The sequence below is a fragment of the Eptesicus fuscus genome, chromosome 13 (assembly GCF_027574615.1).
Source record: "Eptesicus fuscus isolate TK198812 chromosome 13, DD_ASM_mEF_20220401, whole genome shotgun sequence".
Classification (NCBI taxonomy): Eukaryota; Metazoa; Chordata; class Mammalia; order Chiroptera; family Vespertilionidae; genus Eptesicus; species Eptesicus fuscus.
In genome coordinates this window covers 55,073,350-55,097,000 of record NC_072485.1, presented here as the reverse complement: position 1 = coordinate 55,097,000, position 23,651 = coordinate 55,073,350, and the positions used below count along the sequence as shown (strand labels likewise).

The 23,651-nt window shown below is 42.9% G+C and overlaps 2 protein-coding genes across 5 annotated transcripts in view; both read left to right on the top strand.

The window, feature by feature from the left end:
• LOC129147112 (mas-related G-protein coupled receptor member X1-like) overlaps window positions 1-22,427 on the top strand; it is a 53,208-nt gene extending 30,781 nt beyond the window's left edge. Inside the window, exons 1-3 of one of the 3 annotated variants that reach the window (XM_054725442.1) lie at window positions 634-739; window positions 17,596-17,719; window positions 21,211-22,427. In XM_054725442.1, coding sequence (XP_054581417.1) covers window positions 17,709-17,719; window positions 21,211-22,207 — 1,008 coding nt within the window. In that variant the 5' untranslated portion in view covers window positions 634-739; window positions 17,596-17,708 and the 3' untranslated portion in view covers window positions 22,208-22,427. Of the gene's footprint in view, window positions 1-633; window positions 740-17,595; window positions 17,720-20,954; window positions 20,992-21,210 lie in introns of those variants that run through there. The other 2 variants (XM_054725441.1, XM_054725443.1) reach the window with 2 other exon arrangements.
• Window positions 716-14,766, top strand: LOC103292793 (mas-related G-protein coupled receptor member X1-like). Of its 2 annotated transcripts, none has more exons than XM_054725439.1 (2): window positions 716-739; window positions 13,534-14,766. In XM_054725439.1, exons 1-2 carry the CDS (start codon window positions 729-731, stop codon window positions 14,540-14,542), a joined length of 1,020 nt encoding a protein of 339 aa, XP_054581414.1. In that variant the 5' UTR covers window positions 716-728; the 3' UTR covers window positions 14,543-14,766. The 2 variants fall into 2 exon arrangements, with proteins under 2 accessions (XP_054581414.1, XP_054581415.1); XM_054725440.1 differs by lacking the exon at window positions 716-739 and adding an exon at window positions 13,299-13,350.
• Window positions 22,428-23,651: the final 1,224 nt, after the last annotated feature.

Below are 23,651 nucleotides of genomic sequence, written 5' to 3'. Positions count from 1 at the left end.
GTTGGCCTGGTCGCCCCCAACTACGCTCCCCTACAGGCCTGGTTCCCCACAAATGCCCTCCCCTGCAGGCCTGATCCCCCACAACTGTCCTCCCTGCAGCCCTGGTACCCCACACCTGCCCTCTCCTTCTGGCCATCTTGTGATGGCCATCCTGTGTCCATATGGGGGTAGCCATCTTTGACCACATGGGGGCAGCCATCATGTGTGTTGGAGTGATGGTCATTTTGCATATACCTCTTTATATAAGATACTCTTGTGTCCTCTAAAATAAACTAAAGTGCATACATTACTTCTGGGAGTAAATGGAAACAGATCAGATGAACAAGGCCATGCAAAGCCCTGAATGCCAAGCAAACTCTTCTTTAGCTATGGAAGCTCACGTTGCCTGTTGGGTGGGCTTCCTACACAGCTACAGAGGGCAGTGACAGGCTCCAGTTCAAACACTAATCACTGGAGGAAGACCAGATGGAGTAAGATGGAGAGAGGAAGAGATAAGTCATTGGACATCTCATGAGGCCCTTGTCTCACATCTACAGAATCTCATTTGCCAGTGCCCTTTGGGCAGGAAGTCACAGGAGCTGCCCAGCATTTTGATAAGTCTCTCTTGGTCATCAGGTTCCACTCCTGCTCCTGCAGACATCTCCTATCCAGGAGTAGGAGGGCATTCTCTGGTGTTCAGCACTCCCTGGAAAGCTCCTCCTTTTCTACTCACCACCTTCAACTAGAAGATGGTGCTCAGGTAAGAGTTGGCTAAGAACTATCTTCTCTCAAAAATAGTTTTGTTTTCTCCCTCTTAGTCCACATGGTCACAAGTTTATCTTGGGGTAGAGCATGCAAGGAGCCATGGGCACCCATGAAGGAGAGTCCAGAGACAGGAAGCTCCCTCAGGGAAGCTTTTGGTGCTAGTAGCTTGTTCTGTGAGAGACCCAGATCCTTTCTGCTTCAGAGACATTGTTTTCAAATATTAATTGTTGTTAATAACCTCAGGTTTCACACATTACCTTGCTGTTCTATGAGTTTGTTTGTTATATGCGTGTATCTTTCCTGTCCCAGCCAAAAACACAAGGCACAAACAAATAGAACAATTGAAAAGAATTGAATAAAAACACTGTTCAGGAAGGGTGAGCAGGATGAGACACTTAAAGATTAGTCAAATAGGGAGCTATTGTCATTGGGCATCCTGAAGTGTTAAGGGAAAGATAATTTGCCAGAACTCAGGGAGGGCTGTGGCTGTAGCAGTGGTCATCACTATGACCGAAAAAAAAGCCTCAGACAGGGGCTCTCTCCTTAGGTAGAGTAACACCACCATGGCAAACTCACAGCCTGACAGCAGAGAAGCAGGGAATTAAAACCTCAATCACCCTCCTCCTGCCCTCCATTCAACTCTCAGTGTCACCTTTCCTGAAAGAAACCAGGAGCCAGAGGGAATGGGAGCCCAGCAGTGAGGCAAAGATATGTGTCCTCCCAGGATGCAGTGGTGGATAGAGACGCTGAAAATGAAATTTGACATAAAATGAAGAGAATCCAGTTTTCTTATAGCCTCTTCTTAGTTCTTTTTCCTAGAACTTTTTCTCTCTCACTGTGATTAGATTAACTTGTTATTACATCTTTTTTTAGTTTAATTTTATTTTATTGTTTAAAGTATTACACATAGTAGTACATATATCGCCTTTTTCCTCCCATTGACCTTCCCCCAGCCTACCCTACTCTTTCTCGCATGCCCTCATCCCACCTCCCCCGCAGTGTCTTGTGTCCATTGGTTTTGCTTATATGCATGCATACAAGTCCTTTGGTTGATCACTTTCCCCCACTCTCCAACACTCCCCAGCCTTCCCGCTGTAATTTGACCATCTGTTTGATGCTTTACTGCCTCTCTATCCTTTTGTTTATCAGGTTATAATGTTCTTTATTTTCCATAAATGAGTGAGATCATGTATTTTTCTTTCATTGCCTGCCTTACTTCACTTAGCATAATGCTCTCCAGTTCCATCCATTCTGCTGCAAATGTTTAGACTTCCTTCTTTTTTATAACAGCGTGGTATTCCATTGTGTAGATGTACCATAGTTTTCTGATCCAGTCATCTGCTGATGGGCATTTAGGCTGTTTCCAAATCTTAGCTATGGTGAATTGTGCTGCTATGAACATAGGGGTTCATATGATTGGTGTTTCTAGTTTCTTGGGATATATTCCTAGGAGTGGGATTACTGGGTCAAATGGGAGTTCCAGTTTTAGTTTTTTGAGGAAACTCCATACTGTTCTCCACAGTAGCTGCACCAATCTTCATTCCCACCAGCAGTGCACGAGGATTCGTTTTTCTCCGCATGCTCGCCAGAACTTGCCATTTGTTGATTTGTTGATGATAGCCATTCTGACAGGTGTGAGATAGTACCGCATTGTCATTTTGATTTGCATCTCTCGGATAATTAGTGATTTTGAGCATGTTTTCATGTGTCTCTTGGCCTTCTGTCTTCTTTCGAAAAGATTCTATTTAGGTTTGTTGCCCATTTTTTTATTGGATCATTTATCTTCCTTTTATTAAGTTGTATAAGTTGCCTATAGATGTTGGAGATTAAACCTTTATCAGTGATAACATTTGCAAATATGTTCTCCCGTACAGTGGGCTTTCTTGTTGTTTCGTTGATGGTTTCTGTTGCTGTGCAAAAGCTTTTTATTTTGATGTAGTCCCATTTGTTTATTTTCTCTTTAGTTTCCATTGCCCTAAAAGCAGTATCGGTAAAGAAATTGCTTCAGCATATGTCTGAGATTTCACTGCCTGTGGATTTTTCTATTATTTTTATGGTTTCCTGTCTTATGTTTAAGTCCTTTATCCATTTTTAGTTTATTTTTGTGTATGGTGTAAGTTGGTGATCTAGTTTCATTTTTTTGCATGTATCTATCCAATTTTCCCAACACCATTTATTGACGAGACTGTCTTGACTCCATTGTAGGTTCATGCCTCCTTTGTCAAACATTAATTGAGCATAGTGGTTTGGGTCGATATCTGGGTTCTCTTTTCTATTCCATTGGTCTATATGTCTGTTCTTGTGCCAGTACCAGGCTGTTTTTAGAAGAGTGGCTTTGTAATACAGCTTGAAATCTGGTATTGAGATCCCTCCTACTTTGTTCTTCTTTCTCAGGATTGCTGTGGCTATTCAGGGTCTTTTTTTTTTATTCCAGATGAATTTTTGGAGAGTTTTTTCTAGGTCTCTGAAATATGCCATTGGTATTTTAATGGGGAGTTCATTGAATCTATAGATTGTTTTGGGTAGTATGGACATTTTAATCATGTTGATTCTACCAATCAATGAACATGGTATGTTCTTCCATCTGTTTATGTCTTCCTCTATCTCTTTTTTCAGTGTCGTGTAGTTTTCCACATATAGGTCTTTTACCTCCTTAGTTAAATTTATTCTTAGGTATCTTAATTTTTTTTTTGGTGCGATGGTAAATGGGATTGCTTTTTTAGTCTCTCTTACTGTAAGTTCACTATTGGTGTATAGAAATGCCATAGATTTCTTGGTGTTAATTTTGTATTCTGCTACATTACCGAATTCATTTATTAAGTCAAATAGTTTTTTGATGGAGTCTTTTGGGTTTTTTATGTACGATATCATGTCATCTGCGAATAGGGATAGTTTTACTTCTTCTTTTCCTATTTGGATGCCTTTTATTTCTTCTTCTTGCCTAATTGCAATGGCTAATACTTCCAGTACTATGTCAAACAGGAGTGGTGAGAGTGGGCATTTCTGTCTTGTTCCTATTCTTAGGGGAAATGCTTTTAGTTTTTGCCCATTGAGTATAATGTTGTCTGTGGGTTTGTCATATATGGCTTTTATTATGTTGAGGTATGATCCTTCTATTCCCACCTTGCTGAGAGTTTTTATCAAAAATAGGTGTTGAATTGTGTCAAATGCTTTTTCTGCATCAATTGATATGACTATGTGATCTTTCTGATGTACTGCTGGATCTGATTTGTGTATGATCTTTGATTTGTGTATGATCTTTCTGATGTACTGCTGGATCTGATTTGCTAGAATTTTGTTGAGGATTTTGGCATCTATGTTCATGAGAGATATTGGCCTGTAATTCTTTTTCATTGTGTTGTCTTTATCTGGCTTTGGTATTAGGGTGACGCTGGCTTCATAAAATGAGCTTGGAAGTGTTCCTTCTTCTTGAATTTTTTGGAATAGTCTGAGGAGGATAGGTTTTAGTTCTTCTTGAATGTTTGGTAAAATTCTCCTGTGAAGCCATCTGGCCCCAAGCTTTTGTTTGCTGGAAACTTTTTGATGACTGCTTCAATTTCTTCCATAGTTATTGGCCTATTGAGATTTTTAGATTATTCCTGTTTGAGTTTTGAAAGGTTGTATTTTTCTAGGGATATGTCCATTTCCTCCAGGTTGTCCAGTTTGTTGGAAGAGAGTTGTTCAAAGTATTTTTTAACAATCCTTTGTATTTCTCTGTGGTCTGTTGTTATTTCTCCTCTTTTATTTCTGATTTTGCTTATTTGGGTCCTCTCTCTTTGCTTCTTGGTGAGCCTGGCTAGAGGTTCATCAATCTTGTTTATACTTTCAAAGAACCAACTCTTGGTTTTGTTGATCTTTTGTATTGTTTTTTGTTTGTTCGTTTTTGGTCTCTATGTTGTTTATCTCCACTCTGATCTTTATTATTTTCTTCCTTCTGCTTACACTGGGTTTTTCTTGTTGCTCTCTTTCTACCTCTTTGGGATGTAGGGTTAGGTAACTTATTACCATTGTTTCTTGTTTTTTGCAGTAGGTTTGTAGAGCTATGAACTTCCCTCTCAAGACTGCTTTCGCTGTGTCCCATAGATTTTGGACTGTTGTGTTTTCATTGTCGTTTGTTGCCATGATGTTTTTTTATTTCTTCTTTGATCTCTCTGGTACCCAGTCATTGTTTAATAGCATTCTACTTAGTCTCCATGTGTTTGATTTTTTTGTGTGTGATTGTTTTTATTGTAGTTGATTTCCAGTTTTATGCCATTGTGATCTGAGAAGATGCTTGATATAATTTCTATCTTCTTGAATTTGAAGAGACTTTGCCTGTGACCCAATATATGGTCTATCTTTGAAAATGACCCATGTGCACTTGAGAAGAATGTATATTCTGTGGCTTTGGAATGAAATGTTTTGAAAATGTCAATTAATTCCATCTGGTCTAGTGAGTCATTTAGGATTGATGTTTCTTTGCTGATTTTTTCTTTAGAGGATTTGTCCAATGGTGATAGTGGGGTATTAAGGTCCCCTACAATGATTATATTGCTGTCAATCTCTCCCTTGATATCCTCCAGGGTTTTTTTATGTATTTGGGTGCTCCTGTATTGGGTGCATATATGTTTACCAGAGTTATTTCTTCTTGTTGGATTGCTCCCTTTAGTATTATGAAGTGGCCTTCTTTATCTCTTATTATGTCCTTAACTTTGAGATCTAATTTGACAGATATAAGTATTGCTACCCAAGCTTTTTTTTTCTTTTCCATTCACCTGAAAAACCCTTTTTCTATCCCTTCACCATCAGTCTGTATGTGTCTTTTTTTCTGAGGTGGGTTTTCTGTACACAGCAGATACATGGGTTATATTTTCTTATCCACTCAGTTACCCTATGTCTTTTGATTGGGGCATTTAATCCATTTACATTTAAAGTTATTATTGATAGGTACTTGATTTTTATTCTTTGTCCCTGTGTTCCTTCTTTACTTCTTATTTCTTCCTTTTACACCAGATCCTTTAGCATTTCTTGCATTGCTGGTTTGGTTTTAATAAATTCCCTTAGTCCTTTTTTGTCTGTGAAGCTCCTGACTTCACCCTCAATTTTGATTGATAGCCTTGCTGGGTACAGTATTCTTGGATTCAGACCCTTTCTTTGTATGACTTTGTATATTTCATTCCATTCCCTTCTTGCCTGATGTGTTTCTGTTGAGAAATCAGTCGCTAGTCTGATGGGGGTCCTTTGTAGGTAACTTTCTGTCTCTCTCCAGCCACTTTTAAGATTCTTACTTTGTCGTTGGTGTTTACCAATTTAATTATAATGTGCCTTGGCGTCGGTCTTTTGGGGTTCATTTTGTTTGGGAGTCTGTGAGCTTCTTGGATTTGTGTGAGTTTTTTCTTCCCTGTATAATGACAGGGAAGTTTTCTGTCATTATTTCTTCAAACAGGTTTTCTATTCCTTGCTCAGTTTCCTCTCCTTCTGGCAGCCCTATTATGTGGATGCTGTTTCATTTTGTGTTGTCCCAAAGTTCTCTTAGGCTCTCCTCCTGCTTTTCAATTTTTTTTTCTAGAAGCTGCACTGCCTGGGTATTTTTTCCTACCTTGTCTTCTAGCTCAATGATGCAGTCCTCTGTTTCTTCTAATCTACTATTGATGCTCTCTATTGAGTTCTTTATAGCAGCAATGTCATTTTTCATTTCTTCTTGGTACTTCTTCATTTCATCTTGGTTCTTACACATATTGTTGAATTTGTCTTCCATTTTTTCATCCACCTTATGACCATTTCTCTGAATTCTTTCTCTGACAGGTTGCTTGCCCCCATTTCATTTACTTCCTTTTCTAGTGATGCCTGCTTTTCTTTCATTTGAGGGCTGTTTCTTTGTCTCCCCATGATCTCTCTTCTCCGGGTATCTGGTCATGTAGTTCTTTCTCTCCTGCTGACTTAAAGGCACAAAATACAACACAACAAGGCACAATGCACAAGGAACTGAACACAAATGTATTCATGATACTAATAACCCCTAATAAAGGTGACCACCAGAGAAAAAAGAATTAGGGGATAAGAAAGAAAGAAGAGAAGGAAAAACAAAAATAGAGAGGGAAAAAAAAAGGAGTCCAAAAATGAAGTTGGGAAAGCAAAGTAAGAGAGAAAAGAAAGAGAATAAAATAGAATGGGGGGGGGAAATTATATGAGGAGAAAACTCCAATAGAACAACCACTAATCCCAGCAAATGCAGCAACAAATACCTAGAGATGAATGCAAACTACAAACAACAAGTAATGTCAAGTGAGGTGAGGGAAAACAGAAGCAAAAATCAAACAAAAACAAAACAACAACAACAAAAAAAGCAAGGCAATCTCACACAAGGATTAAAAAACCAATATTCTCAACAATCAAGCAAACAACAACAAAAGGACAGAGAGAGAAAAATTTTGGATAGTGAAGAAAGAGAAGAGAGAGGTGTGTGTGGACTTAGTGCAGGGGATTGGAAATTAGATATATAAGTAGGGTGAAATTTTAACAGGATGTAAAAAGAAGGAATGGGGAAAATCTAAAGCAGGAATAGGGTAAGAGAAACAGGACAACAAAAGGGGAAAATTGAGGAAGAGAGTGATGGCATAAAGGTAAAGTTGAGATAGAGTAAAATTATGCTAAAGGAAAGATGAAAATAGAATGTAGAACACTACTCACAAAATAAAATGAAGAGAAAATAAAATTACACTTTAAAGAAAAGGTAAATAGTAGTAGTAATAATACTGATTAAAAATAAAAATGTAATAATTAAAAAGGTAAAATCAAGTGAGGAAAAAAAAGAAAAAATTTTAGTTTCTTAAGTAAAAGATGAAAAAAAATTAAAATTAAAATGTGCAGTAGTAAAGGTCATTCACTTCCTATACTGTTCTGTTTGGCACGCCTGTTTCCTAGTCAGGACAGTATTGAAGTTCCCTGTGTTCCACTGCTCCTCAATGTTCTAGGCCAGTGGTCGGCAAACTGTGCCTCGTGAGCCACATGTGGCTCTTTGTACCCTTGAGTGTGGCTCTTCCACAAAATACCACATGTGGGAGCGCACATACAGTGCGATTGAAACTTTGTGGCCCATGCGCAGAAGTCGGTTTTCGGCTCTCAAAAGAAATTTCAATCATTGTACTGTTGATATTTGGCTCTGTTGACTAATGAGTTTGCCGACCACTGTTCTAGGCCACAGTCCTGATTTTCAAGCAGGCAGTATTTCTCTGTTTCTTATACTCCTTTATTTGTGTTTACACAAGAGTCAATTTGTGATTCAACCCCTGGATGGCAGTGTTTCTGGATTGACCTCTAGGACTATAGATCTCTATCTAGTGTTTAGATTTGGGGGAATACCAGTTTGGGGGAATGGGCTGCCCCAGACCTGGTTCTCTGATTGTTACTCCCCGCTCTGATCCCCAGGTTCCACAAAAACAACTTTCCCCTGCAGTCTCTTAGAGTGTCCCCAATTGGGTGATCCTATGTATTGGGCTTAGTAATCAAAAGCACAGATTTAAAGAGAAAAAAGATCCAAAATAAGTGCGCAAACTCCGGTGCTGTGGCACAAGTCTGTGCAGTCTTTTCTTCCCCTTGGGTCTAAGCAGCCAGCACACTGTTAAATATTTTTTTTAGGCTGCCCTTTTGCACCCAGTTCAGAAATGGGTTGCTTTTTAGAGTTCCCTTCTGTTAGCAGCCCTGCGGGTTCCCTTCCACATTCGCGGATCACACCAGCCCCAACAGCCGTGGACTTTTCTAGGTGGAGACTTCCCCGATCCTCCGGCTCCCGTGTGCACCTTTCTCTCTCCTGCCAGGACCACAGACCTCACCTTATCCCAGGCGAAATCTGACCTTTCTGTGAGCAGGCACAGAGCTCCTCTGAATCCGCGTGCTCATGCCACTTGGGGACTGGTGTTCCCAGGTTCGCAGTTATTCACTGGGTGCCCTTATTGTAGGGTCCCAGCATTTTTAGGTTTCAGACAACATCCACTCTCCCCTTCAAGATGGCGTGGTCTCCGTGTCAGAGCCTGTCACTCCGGAAGGGATCCCAGCAGCAGTGGAGGCTGTCTGGTCAGGGGAACCCCGTCTGGCAATCCCCCACAGTCCCCTGGAGTATAGCTGTCCCTCAACTCACAAACACACCCCGTGAGACCACACACTCTCCCTTTGTTCTCTCACTCACGCACTATCTGGAAGTCTGCGTTCCCATCAGCAGCCATCATCCTTCTCCTGTTATTACATCTTATTTATTTGATCTGTTGGTACGCCCTACTGGGTGTCACGTCTTAGAAATAATATCTCTAATTGTAAATGCCTTGAGGATGGAATGTACATTATTTTTCAAGGTGGTTATATACAAACATTTTTAAGAATTTCAATTTATGATTTTGGTAGCCCTAGAAAGTAATGTATGAGAGGTTATTAGAACTTGACTGGTGATTTCAAGGCATCAGACACCTGTGCTCTTTCAAATCACAGCTCCAAGCCCTAGAGAGGTGACTTCATTCTCATGCAAGGTTCCCAGACTCATCTGCATTCCATCCAGAGGAGAAGAGGAAAAGGAAAAGCACAACCTAAAATTGATTACATCACTTGAGTTCACCTCACATTGGCTACCACCTGGTCACATGCTGCCATCAAGCATGAATGGAATCTAGGATTGGAGTTCATTTTCTGGTCTAAAACTCGCAGAACTATTATGTGAGAGAATAGGAAATGGTATTTAGACCAACTAGCATTTTCTGCACTCCAGCAGTTCTCTCATATTCTGAGCTCACATGAAGACTTTACTTAGGTGCTCATCCCACAATGAGGCAGAGAACAGTGTTAAGCCTCAGGCTGGGCTCCAGGAGACCAGGGCTGGCATTGGACCTGCTGTTCACCCTGTGATCTCAGGGAAATCCTTTGGTTCTTTCAGCCTCAGCTTCTTCCTGTGATAAACGATGGTTTTATAAAAGATGGTCTCTGAGGGACATGTGCTAGATACCAAGGATACAATAGTGAACAACAACAACAAAGAAAAAAGACAAAGCCAGACAGATATAGTCATTATTATTGATTTTTGAGTTTAAAAGCCCTAGCAGGTTTGACTCAGTGGTTAGAGCAGTGCCCACAGACTGAAGGGTAGCGGGTTCAATTCTACTGGATGAGCCTGTGCTGGCTGAACCTGGCAAGAATTGATAGATTGGGGGGAGAAACCAAAATGGTGGCATAGTTAAACACCTAAATTGCTGCCTCGCACAACAATTTCAAAACTACAACTAAAAGACAAAACGGACATCATCCAGAACCACAGGAAGGCTGGCTGAGTGGAAATTCTACAACTACAAGGAAAGAGAAAACACACTGAGACTCAGAGGAATTGCGGAAGGCAGAGGTACCGAGGCGCGTGCGCGGAGAGGTCGGCCAACTGAGCACGGGGCTGGCTTTCTCAAGCGGGAGGGAAACTAAATCTCCTGACTGCACTGAACTCCAGTTCTGGGTGAGACTCTGCAGACCCAGACTCATTTTGGGAGAAACTGGTCTGTCTCGCAGTGGGCAGAACTCGAGAGCAGCTTTCTCTGAGGTGCTTGCAGCAATTACCATGGGACACTGAGACACAGGGGCCTATTAGGGCAAGGGTGATGGGAAACTAATGCTGTCTGCTCTGCCCTGAGACTCTGCCTCATCCAAGCTGAGCACAGAGGCTTTTGCAAGTCTTGTCTCATAAGGGTGTCTCCAGCACAGAAGTTCTACAATCGTAGACACAGCTGATCCTCACAGCCAATTGGCCTGGAGGTCAATTCCTCCCAGTGATACCAACAACAATCAAGGCTTAACTACAACAAGACTGTGCACACAACCCACAAAAGGGTGCACCAAGAGTGTCCACCTCAGGTAACTGGGGAGGCTGAGCCACTGGGCCCTATAGGACACCTAACACACAAAGCCACTCTATCAATTCAGGGAAGCAGCCAAAATGTGGAGACAAAACACAGATCACAAATGAAAGAAATGGAGGACAGCAAACAACTGGATATAGAGTTCAAAACCACGGTTATAAGGTTTTTCAAGAATTTTCTAGAAAAGGCTGATAAATTTAGCGAGACCCTCGAGGATATGAAAAAGAACCAACTAGAAATTAAGCATACACTGACTGAAATAAAAGATATTATATAGCGATCTAACAGCAGATAGAGGATCACAAGAATCAAGTCAAAGATTTTAAATACAAAGAAAAACCACAAAACTGGAAAAGAAAAAACCACAAAACTGGAAAAGCAAAAAGAAAAAATAATCCAAAAATATGAAGATAGTGTAAGGATCATCTGGGACAACTTCAAGTGTACCAATATCTGAAATATGGGGGTGTCAGAAGAGAGAGAGCAAGATACTGAAAACCTATTTGAAGAAATAATGACTGAAAACTTCCCCCACCTGGTGAAAGAAATAGACTTACAAGTCCAGGAAGTGCACAGAACCCCAAACAAAAGGAATCCAAAGAGGACCGCACCAAGACACATCATAATTAAAATACCAAGAGCAAAAGACAAAGAGAGAATCTTAAAAGCAGCAAGAGAAAAACAGTTACCTGCAAGGGAGCACACATACTGGGACTGTCAGCTGATTTCTCAACAGAAACTATGCAGGCCAGATGGGAGTGGCAAGTATTATTCAAAGTGATGTATAGCAAGAAACTACAACCAAGATTACCCTACACAGCAAAGCTATCATTCAGAATTGAAGGGCATATAAAGAGCTTCACAGATAAGAAAAAGCTAAAGGAGTTCATCACGGCCAAACCAGTATTATATGAAATGCTTAAAGGTATTCTTTTTTTTTTTTTTTTTGAAAGGTATTCTTTAAGAAGAAGAAGAAGAAAGGTAAAGATAAAAATTATGAACAACAAATACATATCTATCAACAAGTGAATCTAAAAATCAAGTGAATAAAAAAATCTGATGAACAGAATAAACTGGTGAATATAATAGAAGCAGGGGCATAGGAAGGAAGTGGACTGACAATTCTCGGAAGAAAAGGAGTGTGGGGGGTGCGGGAAGAGACTGGACAAAAATCGTACACCTATGGATGAGGACAGTGGGGTGGCGGGGGGTAAGGGCAGAGTTTGGGGTGGGAACCGGGTGGAGGGGAGTTATGGGGTGGGAAAGATGAACAATTGTAATAATCAAAACAATAAAGGTTTATTAAATTAAAAAATAAATAAATAAAATAAAAATATTTTTTTAAAAAGAATTGACATATTGGGGTTTTTCCAGAGGCAAGAAGCAGCACCTGTAATCTCTGGTCTGTTCTCAGGTGGATTCCACCCACTTCTTCCACATTGGATAAGCGTCACTTCTTTGTTATTTACCAAATTTGCCTATTCCAGCTTAATAAAACACAAATATGAGTTGCCATTTGAGATTTGTCCCTAAGAGTTACTTGCTTCTTACCGCAGCAACCCCATGTGTACAGGACACACCACCCTGGTAGTGGGGCTGCAGGAAGGGGAAGGGTGAAGACTCTGACACAGACCTGTGGGTTCAGATCCAGGCTGATACGCTTGTGCACTTGAGAACTGCAGCATGTCATTCAGCCTCCTTGTGCTTGTCTTTTCCTTTATGCCAGATGGGAGTAAGCATAGTACTGGCCTCATAGGGCTATGTGGAGGATTAAAAGAGGTAATACCATGTAAGCACTCATCAGCTGCTACTCTTCACCTATGTGTGAGTTGACTTGTGTTTCTCACCTAAATTCTGCAAGAGCTTCCCTCTTTTCATCCAAAGCCCTTTGTAAAACAGAACTAATCACCTTCTACCTGCACCACCACCAGGAGAATTCTCTTACACAAATGCTTCAATCTGCAAGGCTTTCCTATTACATGTATCATAGGAAAACCAGTTAATAATGCCCCTTCTGTATTTCTGTCTCAACTACCTGTATTCACGCCATTGGCCACCTCTCTCTCTCCTTCCCAAAATGGCTTCTTTCATTCAGTCTTGAATCCTCTCCCACCTGGATAGGAGATGTCTACAGGCATAAAAATATTCCTTCAAACACAAAAGAGCTTTTCACAGAATGAATACTTAGAAATGGAATTTTGTTTTTGTTACATATGTGTGTTTTTGGGTGGTGGAGTTAAAAGTGCTGCCTTCTCTTTTACTAGTACATTTAAAATTCTTCATTTAAAAAATATTATATTATAGTAAATCCAAATTTTCTTCCTCCCTTTGGCTCCTCATTCACTCCTTCATTCACTTGTGGATTAAAATTTTATTAACAGCCCCATTGTGTTCCCACACAGACTTGGGCCCTGGGGACAAAACAATGGGAAGAGTAATCACTGTCTTTCCTCATAAAGATGACACACTGGGACATTTCCAACGCAACAGCTTTGGGTGTCCTCACTCTGACCTAACAAGGGGTCTCATTCCCTTCATGAGCCTAAGTCATAACCTCCTTTCTCCCCGATGAGTAGACCACTCCCAGTCACTGAGATTGCCCTGGGCTTCTGACAGCCTGCTGTCAAACAAAGCCACTCTCCCAGAGCACAAGTACTGGAGAACTCAGAACCCTGTTGTCATCCACAGGACCTGAGCAGACTCTTCTCCTCCTGCCTCCGGGACACACTTCATGGACTGGATGGTGAGTGGAGAGGTTGGACATAGAGGGCCCGTGTTGCAGTAGAAAGAGCCCAGGATTCAGGACTCCAAAACTGTGTGTTTCAGAAAAGAATCTTAGTCTCTAGAAGCCTCCATTTGCACAGATAGGGTGGCCATGAGGGTCAGTGGTCATAGAGCAGGTGCTCAAGTCTTGTTTTGTTTCCAGGCCCACAACTGCAGCGTTTCTGAACATGGATATGACTGTCACAGCCTCGGAGACCAACCTCACAACAACCAATAGAATTGATCAAGCCATTCATCAACATTATACAGAGTTCATAATCCTGCAATTACTGACAGTCATCGTGGCCCTGGTGGGGCTGGCAGGGAACGCGGTGGTGCTCTGGCTCCTGGGCTTCCGCATGCGCAGGAACGCCTTCTCTGTCTACATCCTCAACTTGGCGGGGGCCGACTTCCTCTTCCTCTGCTGCCGATTTATACGTAGTCTAGTTTTACTTTTCGACGTCAACTTTGTTAGAGTAATTAGCAGATTTCTCTTGCCTGTGTCAGTCTTTGCCTATATCTCAGGCCTGAGCTTTCTCAGCGCCATCAGCACGGAGCGCTGCATGTCTGTCTTGTGGCCCATCTGGTACCGCTGCCACCGCCCCAGACACATGTCCTCTGTCCTCTGTGTCCTGCTCTGGGCCCTGTCCCTGCTGCTGAGCATCCTGGAAGGGAACTATTGTGGCTTCCAGAGTTGGAATGTGTATCATGTTTGGTGCCCAGTGTTGGATTTCATCACTGTGGCGTGGCTGATTTTGTTATTTGTGCTTCTCTCTGGGTCCAGCCTGGCCCTGATGATCAGACTGTTGTGTGGCTCCCAACGGGTGCCGCCCACCAGGCTCTACATGACCATCGTGATCACGGTACTGGTCTTCCTCCTCTGTGGCCTGCCCTTTGGCATCCACTGGTTCCTCATAGTCTGGTTTCCAAATGAATCTCATGCCCTCTTTCATCTTTCCATGATTGTAGCACTTCTGTCCACTAGCAATAGCTGTGCCAACCCCATCATTTATTTCTTCGTTGGCTCCTTCAGGCAGCGATGGTGGAAGCAGAGACACACTCTAAGGCTGGTTCTCCAAAGGGCTCTGCAGGACACTCCTGAGGTGGATGAACCTGGAGAAAGCCTTCCTGGGGAAACCCTGGAAATGTCGGGAACCAGTCTGGGGCAGTGATGAACAGCCTCTGTCCTGATCAGTCTGAAGTAACTTTGAGACTCACTGCTGCCCTGCCAGGCTTGGAAAGTATCTAGTCTTCTCTCAGCCTCAGCCTCAGAATGCTTCAGTGATTCCCCAATCTCTTCAAATAGGTTGTTTTTTATCTGGCCATTCAAGTTTTCTCAGAGAAAGCATTAGTCCGAACATTATACCTCTCCATGGTTCTTGACATTACCAATAAATTTCTCATGTGATCTGAATTTCTTTTTGGAATGCTTTTTCTTTACAATCTTCATTGCACCAGAAAGAATCCCTGTCCAAATCAGACAAATCCAGGTCTGAAGTCCTGGTTCTGCAGCTCTCCTCTCCAAGCCTCAGTTAACTCATTGTAAAATGCTGTGAAATCATCTACTCATAGGATCATAGTGGGGAATAAATTAGAAAACAAATGAAAAGGACTCCACCAGGTGCCAAATATGACAAATATTTCATAAACATCCACAGTTATTATATGTGAAGCCTCTAATATATTATTGACTTCTGAGGTAATATTTAATAAGTTAAAAAAAAAAAAGAAGAATCCCTGTCCAAAATCATAGATCAGTGATGGGCAACCTTTTGAGCTTGGTGTGTCAAACTTCGCCATAAAACTGAGCATAACTCAGGTATTGTGTCACTTTGAGGAAAAAACATTATTTCACAAATGTTTCATCCTCAGGATCAGCAAATGTTTCATCCTCGGCATGTGGCCACCTCAGCGGCCGCGTGTCATCAGAAATGGCTACGCGTGTCAGTGCTGACACACATGTCATAGGTTCGCCATCACTGTCATAGATAGTCATTCAAAAACTAGAGGCTCGATGCATGAAATTCGTGCATGGTGTGTGTGTCTGTGTGTGTGTGTGTGTGTGTGTGTGTGTGTCCCTCAGCCCAGCCTGCACCTTCTCTAATCTGGGACCCCTCGAGGAATGTCCTACTACCCATTAAGGCCCGATCCCATTAAAGGAGCAGTGGCTCATCCCTCTCACAATCCAGGACTACTGGCTCCCAACTGCTCACCTGCCTGACTGCCTGATTGCCCCTAACCACTTCTGCCTGCCAGCCTGATCTCCCCCTAACCACTCCCCTACCAGCCTGATAGATGCCTAACTGCTCCCCTGCTGGCCTGATTGCCCCTAACTGGCCTCCCCTGCCGGCCTTATTGCCCCTAATTGTCCTTCCATTTTGACCTGGTCGACCCCAACTGCCCTCCCCTGCTAGCCCGGTTACCCCTAACTACCCTCCATTGCCAGCCTGGTCACCCCTAACTGCCCTCCCCTGCCAGACTGGTCAACCACAACCAGCCCTCCCCTGCAGGCTTAGTCACCCTCAACTGCCCTCCCCGGAAGGCCTGGTCACCACAACTTCCCTCCCCTGGAGGCCTGGTACCGCCAACTGTCCTCCCCTGCAGGCCTGGTCACCTCCAACTGCCCTCCCCTGCTGGCCCGGTCATCCCTAACTCCCCTCCCTTGCCAGCCTGGTTGCTGCTAACTGCCCTCCCTTGTCAGCCCAGTCACCCACAAAGGCCCCCTCCTAAAGGCCTGGTCACCGCCAACTGCCCTCCCCTGAAGGCATGGTCACCCACATTAGCCCTCCCATGAAGGTCTGGTTCCCCCCACAGCCCTCCCCTGCTGGCCTGGTCACTCCCAACTGTCCTCTCCTAAAGGCCTGGTTCCCCCCAACTACTCTCCCCTGCAGGCCTGGTTCCCACCAACTGCATTCCCCTGCAGGCCAGAATCCCCCCCACCAACTGGCTTGCCCTGCAGGCCTGATCACAACTGCCCTCCCCGCTAGCCATCTTGTGCCAGGCATCTTGTGTCCACATTGGGGCTGCCATCTTTGACCACATGGGGACAGCCATCTTGTGTGTTGGAATGATGGTCAATTTGCATATTACCTCGTTATTATATAAGATTGTTCTACCTGATTGGGTAGGAAAGGAATATTCCCTATGTTTCTCTCAGGCACTTTAGATTCATGCTTAGTGCTGTGGTTTGGGGCATTCTACAGGGTAAAAGTTTGAATAAATGAGTTGGCCTACCTCTAATCTCATTAGATTGTCTAGGTTTAGGAAAAATGATATACTTAGATAAGCACAGTCCAGGAAAATTAGGCCTGCAAAAAGTCCTCTGGTAGCATTTGTCCACAGCATCTTCTCTGCCTGGATCTGGCACACAGTACTAGTAGAGTTGGGTAAACACAGAAATGAGTGAATAAGTTTCTCTCGTTGTTTCAAATGCTTCATAGTTAAGTTTTTAAGGAAATGTCATGTACCTCAGTTTGGCTGCAGCATGAGCACATGAAAGGAAGTCATAGGAGCTAAAGCTAAAAACACTGTTTGTCCCCACATCATGTGACAATAATCCAGCTAACAAATACCTTGGGGAAAGAGAGAGGTGAAAAGTTTTGCCTGTGGTGTGCTACATTCTTTATCTGTTAAAGTTGTGCCTGTGGTGTGCTGCATTCTTTATCTCTTTGGTGTGCTACACAATATACACAGTTGTTTATATCGACAAGTCACAATTAGAAAGGAGGTTTCATTACACAAAGCTATAAAATAACTTATAAAAGAGCTAAAATGAGAAGTGTAAACATCGGTTGCTATTGGTGATTGAGATTAGGAGAGACTTTACATTTTTATTTTATATACTCTTGTGTCCTCTGAAATAAACTAATGTGCATAAATTCTTCCTGGGAGTAAATGGAAACAGATCAGATGAGCTCGGCCATGAAAGCCCTAAATGCCAACAAACTCTTCTTTAGCTATGGAGGCTCACGGTGCTTGTTGGGTGGGCTTCCTACACAGGCCCACAGTGGGCAGTAACAGGCTCCAGTTCAAACATTCCTCACAGGAGGGGGACCAGATTGGGTAGAATGGGGAGAGGAAGAGATAAGTCATTGAACTTAGGGCAAATGGGAAACATCTCACAAGGCCCTTGTCTCACATCTCCAGAATCTCACTTGCCAGGGCCCCTTGTGCAGGAAGTCACAGGGGCTGCCCAGCATCTTGATAAGCTTCTCTTGGTCATTAGGTTCCACTCCTGCTCCTCCAGACACCTCCAATCCAGGGGTAGGAGAGCATTCTCTGGTGTTCAGCACTCCCTGGAAAGCTCCTCTTTTTCTATTCAACACCTTCAACCAGAAGATGGTGCTCAGGTAAGAGTCCACTCAGAACTATCTTCTTTCAATGTCAGTTTTGTTTTCTCTCCCTTAATCCACATGGTCACGAGTGCATCTTGGGGTGCAGCATGCAAGTAGCCATGAGCATCCATGAAGGAGAGTTCAGAGACATGAAGCTCCCTCAGGGAAGCTTTGAATGCTGGTAGCTTAGGCTGTGAGAGACCTAGGTCCTTTCTGCTTCACAGACTTTGTTTTCAAACGTGAATTGTTGTTAATAACCTCAGGTTTCACATATTACCTTGCTGTTCTATGAGTTTGTTTGTTCATTTGTTTGTTCTATGCATGTATCTTTCCTGTCCCAGACAAAAACACAAGGCACAAACACATAAGGCAAAGAGAGTTTAATAGAAAGACTGTGTATAAAGGGTGAGTAGGACTAAGGGAAATCAATAGAGGATACAGAGGTCCCTAAAGATAAATCATAATAAGGAGCTAATGCCATTGCACATCCTGAAGTATAAAGGGAAAGTTAAGTTGACAGAACACAGGGAAAGCTGTGGCTGTACCGGTGGTCATCACTATGACCCAAAAAAAAAGGTCTCAGACAGGGGCTCTCTCCTTAGGTAGAGTAACACTACCATGTCAAACTCACAGCCTGACAGCAGAGAGGCAGGGAATTGAACCTCAATCACCCTCCTCAGCTGTCAGTGTCACCCATTCCTGAGAGCAACCAGGAGCAGAGGGAAAGGGAGCCCAGTGGTGAGGCAAAGAGATGTGTCCTCCCAGGATGCAGCGGTGGATAGTAAAGCTGGAAGTGAAATTTGACGTCAAATGAAGAGAATCCATTTTTCTTATAGGCTCTCCCTAGTTGCTTTTCCTGGGACTTTTTCTCTCTCACTGTGATTAGATCAACTTGTTATTACATCTCCTTTATTTGATCTGTTGGCACCCACTACTGGGTGTCACGTCTTAGAAATAATATCTCTCATCAAAAATTCCTTGAAGATGGAATGAACGTTGTTTTAAAAGGGGGTTCTATACAAATATTTTTAAGAATTTCAATTGATGATTTTGGTAACCCTAGAAGGAAATGCAAGAGAGGTTACTAGAAATTGACTGGTGATTTCAAGGCATCAGACACTGCTCCCCAGCCCTAGAGAGGTGACTTCATTCTCATGCAGGGCTCCCAGACTCATCAGCATTCCATCCAGAGAAGAGGGGAAGGAAAAGCACAACCTAATTGGTAACATAACTTGTGCTCACCTCCCATTGGCTACCACCTGGTCACATGATGCCATCAAACGGGAATGAAAACTGGGATTAAAATCCATATTCTGGTCTAATAATGTCAGACCTATTATGTGAGAGAGAAGGAAATGGGTATTTAGACCAACTAGCATTTTCTACACCCCTGAAGTTCTCTCAGGATCTGAGTTCACATGAAGACTTTACTCAGGTGCTCATCCCACAATGAGGCAGAGAACAGTGGTAAAGCCTCAGGCTGGGCTCCAGGAGACCAGGGCTGGCATTGGACCTGCTGTTCACCCTGTGATCTCAGGGAAATCTGTTGGCTCTTTTGGCCTTAGCTTCTTCCTGAGTTAAAGGATGATATTATAACAGATGGTCTCTAAGGGACATGTGCTCGATGCCAGGGATACAATAGTGAACTATCACAACAAAGAAAAAAGACAAAGCCCTGACAGATCTAGTCATCATTATTGAGTTTTGAGTTTAAAAAGGGAGACAAGCCCGGGCAGGTTTGACTCAGGAGTTAGAGTGGCAGCCCACAGATTGAAGGGTAGCAGGTTCGATTCTACTGGGTGAGCCTGCACAGGTTGAACCTGGCAAGAATTGACTGATTGAGTCTGTCCAGAGGCAAGAAGGAACTCCTGCAATCTCTGGTCTGTTCTCAGCTAGATTCGACCCACTTATTCTTCCACACTTTTTAAGCTTCACCTCTTTGCTATTTGTGAAATTTGCCTATTCCAGTTTAATAAAACACACAAATGAGCTCCCATGCTACATTTGTCCCTAAGAGTTACTTCCTTCCTGTGCCACCACCCCCTATGTGTACCAGAAAAACCACCCTGGTAATGCGCTGCAGAGCAGGCGAAGGGCGAATAATCTGACACAGACCTGTGGTCCAGATCCAGGATCTTCCACTTGTGCACGTGAGAAATGGAGCATGTCATTCAGCCTCCTTGTGCTTGTCTTTTCCTCTATGCCAGATGGGAGTAAGCATAGAACTGCCTCATAGGGCTATTTTGAGGATTAAAAGAGGTAATACCATGTAACCACTCAACAGCTGCTACTCTTCATCTATGTGTGAGTTGGTTTGTGTTTCTCACCTAAATTCTGCAAGAGCTTCTCTCTTCATCCAAAGCCCTTTGTAAAATAGAACTAAGCACTTCTTACCTGCACCACCACCAGGAGAATTCTCTTACACAAATGCTTCAATCTGCAAGGAAATCTCTACTCCAAATCAAATGCAGGGACAATGAGTGGGTTTCCCATTTAACGTATCATAGGAAAACCACTTAATAATGCCCCTTCTGTATTTCTGTCTCAACTACCTCTATTCACACCCTTGGCCATCTCTGTCTTTCTCCTTCCCAAAATGACTTCTTTCTCCTCTAAAATGCAGAGAAATTTAATTCAGTCCTGAATCCTCTTCCACTTAATAGAAGGTGTCTACAGGCATAAAAATATTCTTTCAAACACACAAGAGCATTTCACAGAATGAATGCTTAGAACTGGAATTTTGATTTTGTTACATATGTGTTTTTTCGTGATGGAGATAAAAGTGCTGACTTCTGTTTTACATTTAAAATTCTTCATTTAAAAAATTATGGTATTATATTCAATCCAAATTTTCTTCTTCCCTTGGGCTCCTCATTCATTCATTCATGCATTCATTCATTTGTGGATTAAAATTTTATTAACAGCCCCATTGTGTTCCCACACAGACTTGGGCCCTGGGGACTCAACAGTGGGAAGAGTAATCACTGTCTATCCTCATAAAGAAGACACACTGGGACATTTCTAATGCAACAGCTTTGGGTGTCCTCACTCTGTCCTAACAAGGGGTCTCATTCCCTTCATGAGCCTAAGTCATAACCTCCTTTCTCCCTGGTGAGTAGACCACTCTCAGTCACAGAGATTGCCCTGGGGCTTCTGACAGCCTGCTGTCAAACAAAGCCACTCTCCCAGAGCACAAGTACTGGGGAACTCAGAACCCTGTTGTCCTCCACAGGACCTGTGCAGACTCTTCTCCTCCTGCCTCCAGGACACATGTCATGGGCTGGATGGTGAGTGGGGAGGTTGGATATGGAGGACCCGTGTTGTAGTAGAAAGAGCCCAGGCTCTAAGTTTCAGAGAGAACTGGGTTTAAATTCATGCTCCAGGACGCCAAGACTGTGTGTTTCAGGAAGAATCTTAATCTCTGGAAGCCCCCATTCGCCACAGACAGGGTGGCCATGAGGGTCAGTGGTCATAGAGCAGGTGCTCAAGTCTTGTTTTGTTTCCAGGCCCACAACTGCAGCGTTTCTGAGCATGGATATGACTGTCACAGCCTGGGAGACTGAGCTCACAAAAATCAATGGAAGTGATCAACATTATACAGAGTTCATAATCCTGGAAGGATTTAAAGCCCTTGTGACCCTGGTGGGGCTGGCAGGGAACGCGGTGGTGCTCTGGCTCCTGGGCTTCCGCATGCGCAGGAACGCCTTCTCTGTCTACATCCTCAACCTGGCGGGGGCCGACTTCCTCTTCCTCTGCAGTCAGATTATATATTTTTTAGATATAATTTTCGACTTAGATTTTGTCCCCACTGAAGTCTACATGTTTTTCATTGCTGTGGCAGTGTTTGCCTACATCTCAGGCCTGAGCTTTCTCGGTGCCATCAGCACAGAGCGCTGCCTGTCTGTCCTGTGGCCCATCTGGTACCGCTGCCGCCGCCCCAGTCACATGTCCGCTGTCACGTGTGCCCTGCTGTGGTCCCTGTCCTTACTGCTGACCATCCTGGATAAAAATATCTGTTTCCGTCTGTTGCATTTTATAAGCTTTTCCATGTGTCAGGTATTTAATTTCATCACTGTGGCGTGGCTGATTTTGTTATTTGTGCTTCTCTCTGGATCCAGCCTGGCCCTGATGACCAGACTGCTGTGTGGCCCCCACCAGGTACCGCGAACCAGGCTCTACGTGACCATCGTGCTCACGGTGCTGGTCTTCCTCCTCTGTGGCCTGCCCTTCGGCATCATCTGGTTCCTCTTAATCTGGTTTCCAATTGACTTTAATACCAACCATCTTTTCATGAAGCTATTACTTCTGTCCTCTATCAACAGCTGTGCCAACCCCATCATTTACTTCTTCGTTGGCTCCTTCAGGCAACAATGGCGGAAGCAGAGACACACTCTGAGGCTGGTTCTCCAGAGGGCTCTGCAGGACACTCCTGAGGTGGATGAACATGGAGAAAGCCTTCCTGGGGAAACCCTGGACATGTCGGGAAGCAGTCAAGGGCAGTGATGAGAGCCTCTGTCCTGGTCAGTCTGAAGTAACTTTGAGACTCACTGCTGCCCTGTCAGGCTTGGAAAGTATCTATTCTTCTCTGAGCCTCAGCCCCAAAATGCTTCAGTGATGCCCAATCTCTTCAAATAGGTTGTTTTTAAAAAGCTGTTCTAGTTTTTCTCAGAGAAAGTATTAGTTCCAATGTTTTACCTCTCCATTACCAATAAATTTCTCATGTGCTCTGAATTTCTTTATTGAAGGCTTTTTCTTAATAATCTTCATTGCAACGGAAAGAATCTCTGTCCAAATCAGAAAAATCCAGGTCGAAGTCCTGGTTCTGCAGCTCTCCTCTCCAAGCCTCAGTTAATTCATCTGCAAAATGTACTTGAAATCATCTGCTCATAGGATCATAGTGGGGAATAAATAAGAAAATTGATGAAAAGGACTCAGCCAGCATTATGCTAAGTGAAATAAGCCAGGCAGAGAAAGATAAATAACACATGATCTCACTCATTTGTGGAATATAATGAACAACATAAACTGATGAACAAAAATAGATCCAGAGAAACATCAATCACAACGTCAAACCTCAGGGAAGGTAGGGGACAGTGGGGGTAAGGGGGAGAGATCAACCAAAGGACTTATATGCATGCATATAAGCCTAATCAATAGATACAGAAAACAGGGGGGTGGGGGCATGAATGGGAGGTGGGAGGTAATGGGGGAATAAGGACACATATCTAATACCTTAATCAATAAAGAAATTTAAAAAAAAGAAATTGGAAAAAAAGAAAAGGACTCAGCCAGGTGCCAAATATGACTAAATATTTCATAAACATCAGCTGTTAATATTCGTGATGCCTCTTACATATTATTGGCTTAGAGGAAATATATAATAAGTAAAAATAAAAAATAAAAGAATCCTTGTCCTAATACATAAACTAATGTTCAGAATTTTTCTACCTGATAGGGCAGAAAAAGAAGATTCCTTATTTTTGCTCTCAGACTATATGCCCTTTAGATTCATGTTTAGTGCTGTGATTTGGGGCATTCTATACCTAAAAATCTTGAATAAATGAGTTGGCCTACTTCTAATCTCCTTGAGTTCTCTGGGTTTAGGGAAAATATCCTTGGAGAGAGTCTCTACCTGCATAAGCACAGACCAGGAAACTGGGCTTGTGAAAGTCCTCCAGTGGCATTTGTCTACAGCATGGTGACAAGTTGGCTTTGGTTCGTAGTAAAGAAAACCATGGCCTTTACCTTTGAGAAATGATGAATGGTTATAGCTCTCACCTCGACCAGTATAGAGTCTAACACTATGTCCCACCAATTCCAATGTGGCCATTGTAAACTCAGGGTCAATTTTAAAATAGAAATTATCTTGGAAAACAAATTTTAGTAGCATGCAGATAGTAGATTTGGTATACTCTGTAAGCCTCAAGATTTTGTACAGATTTTTCTG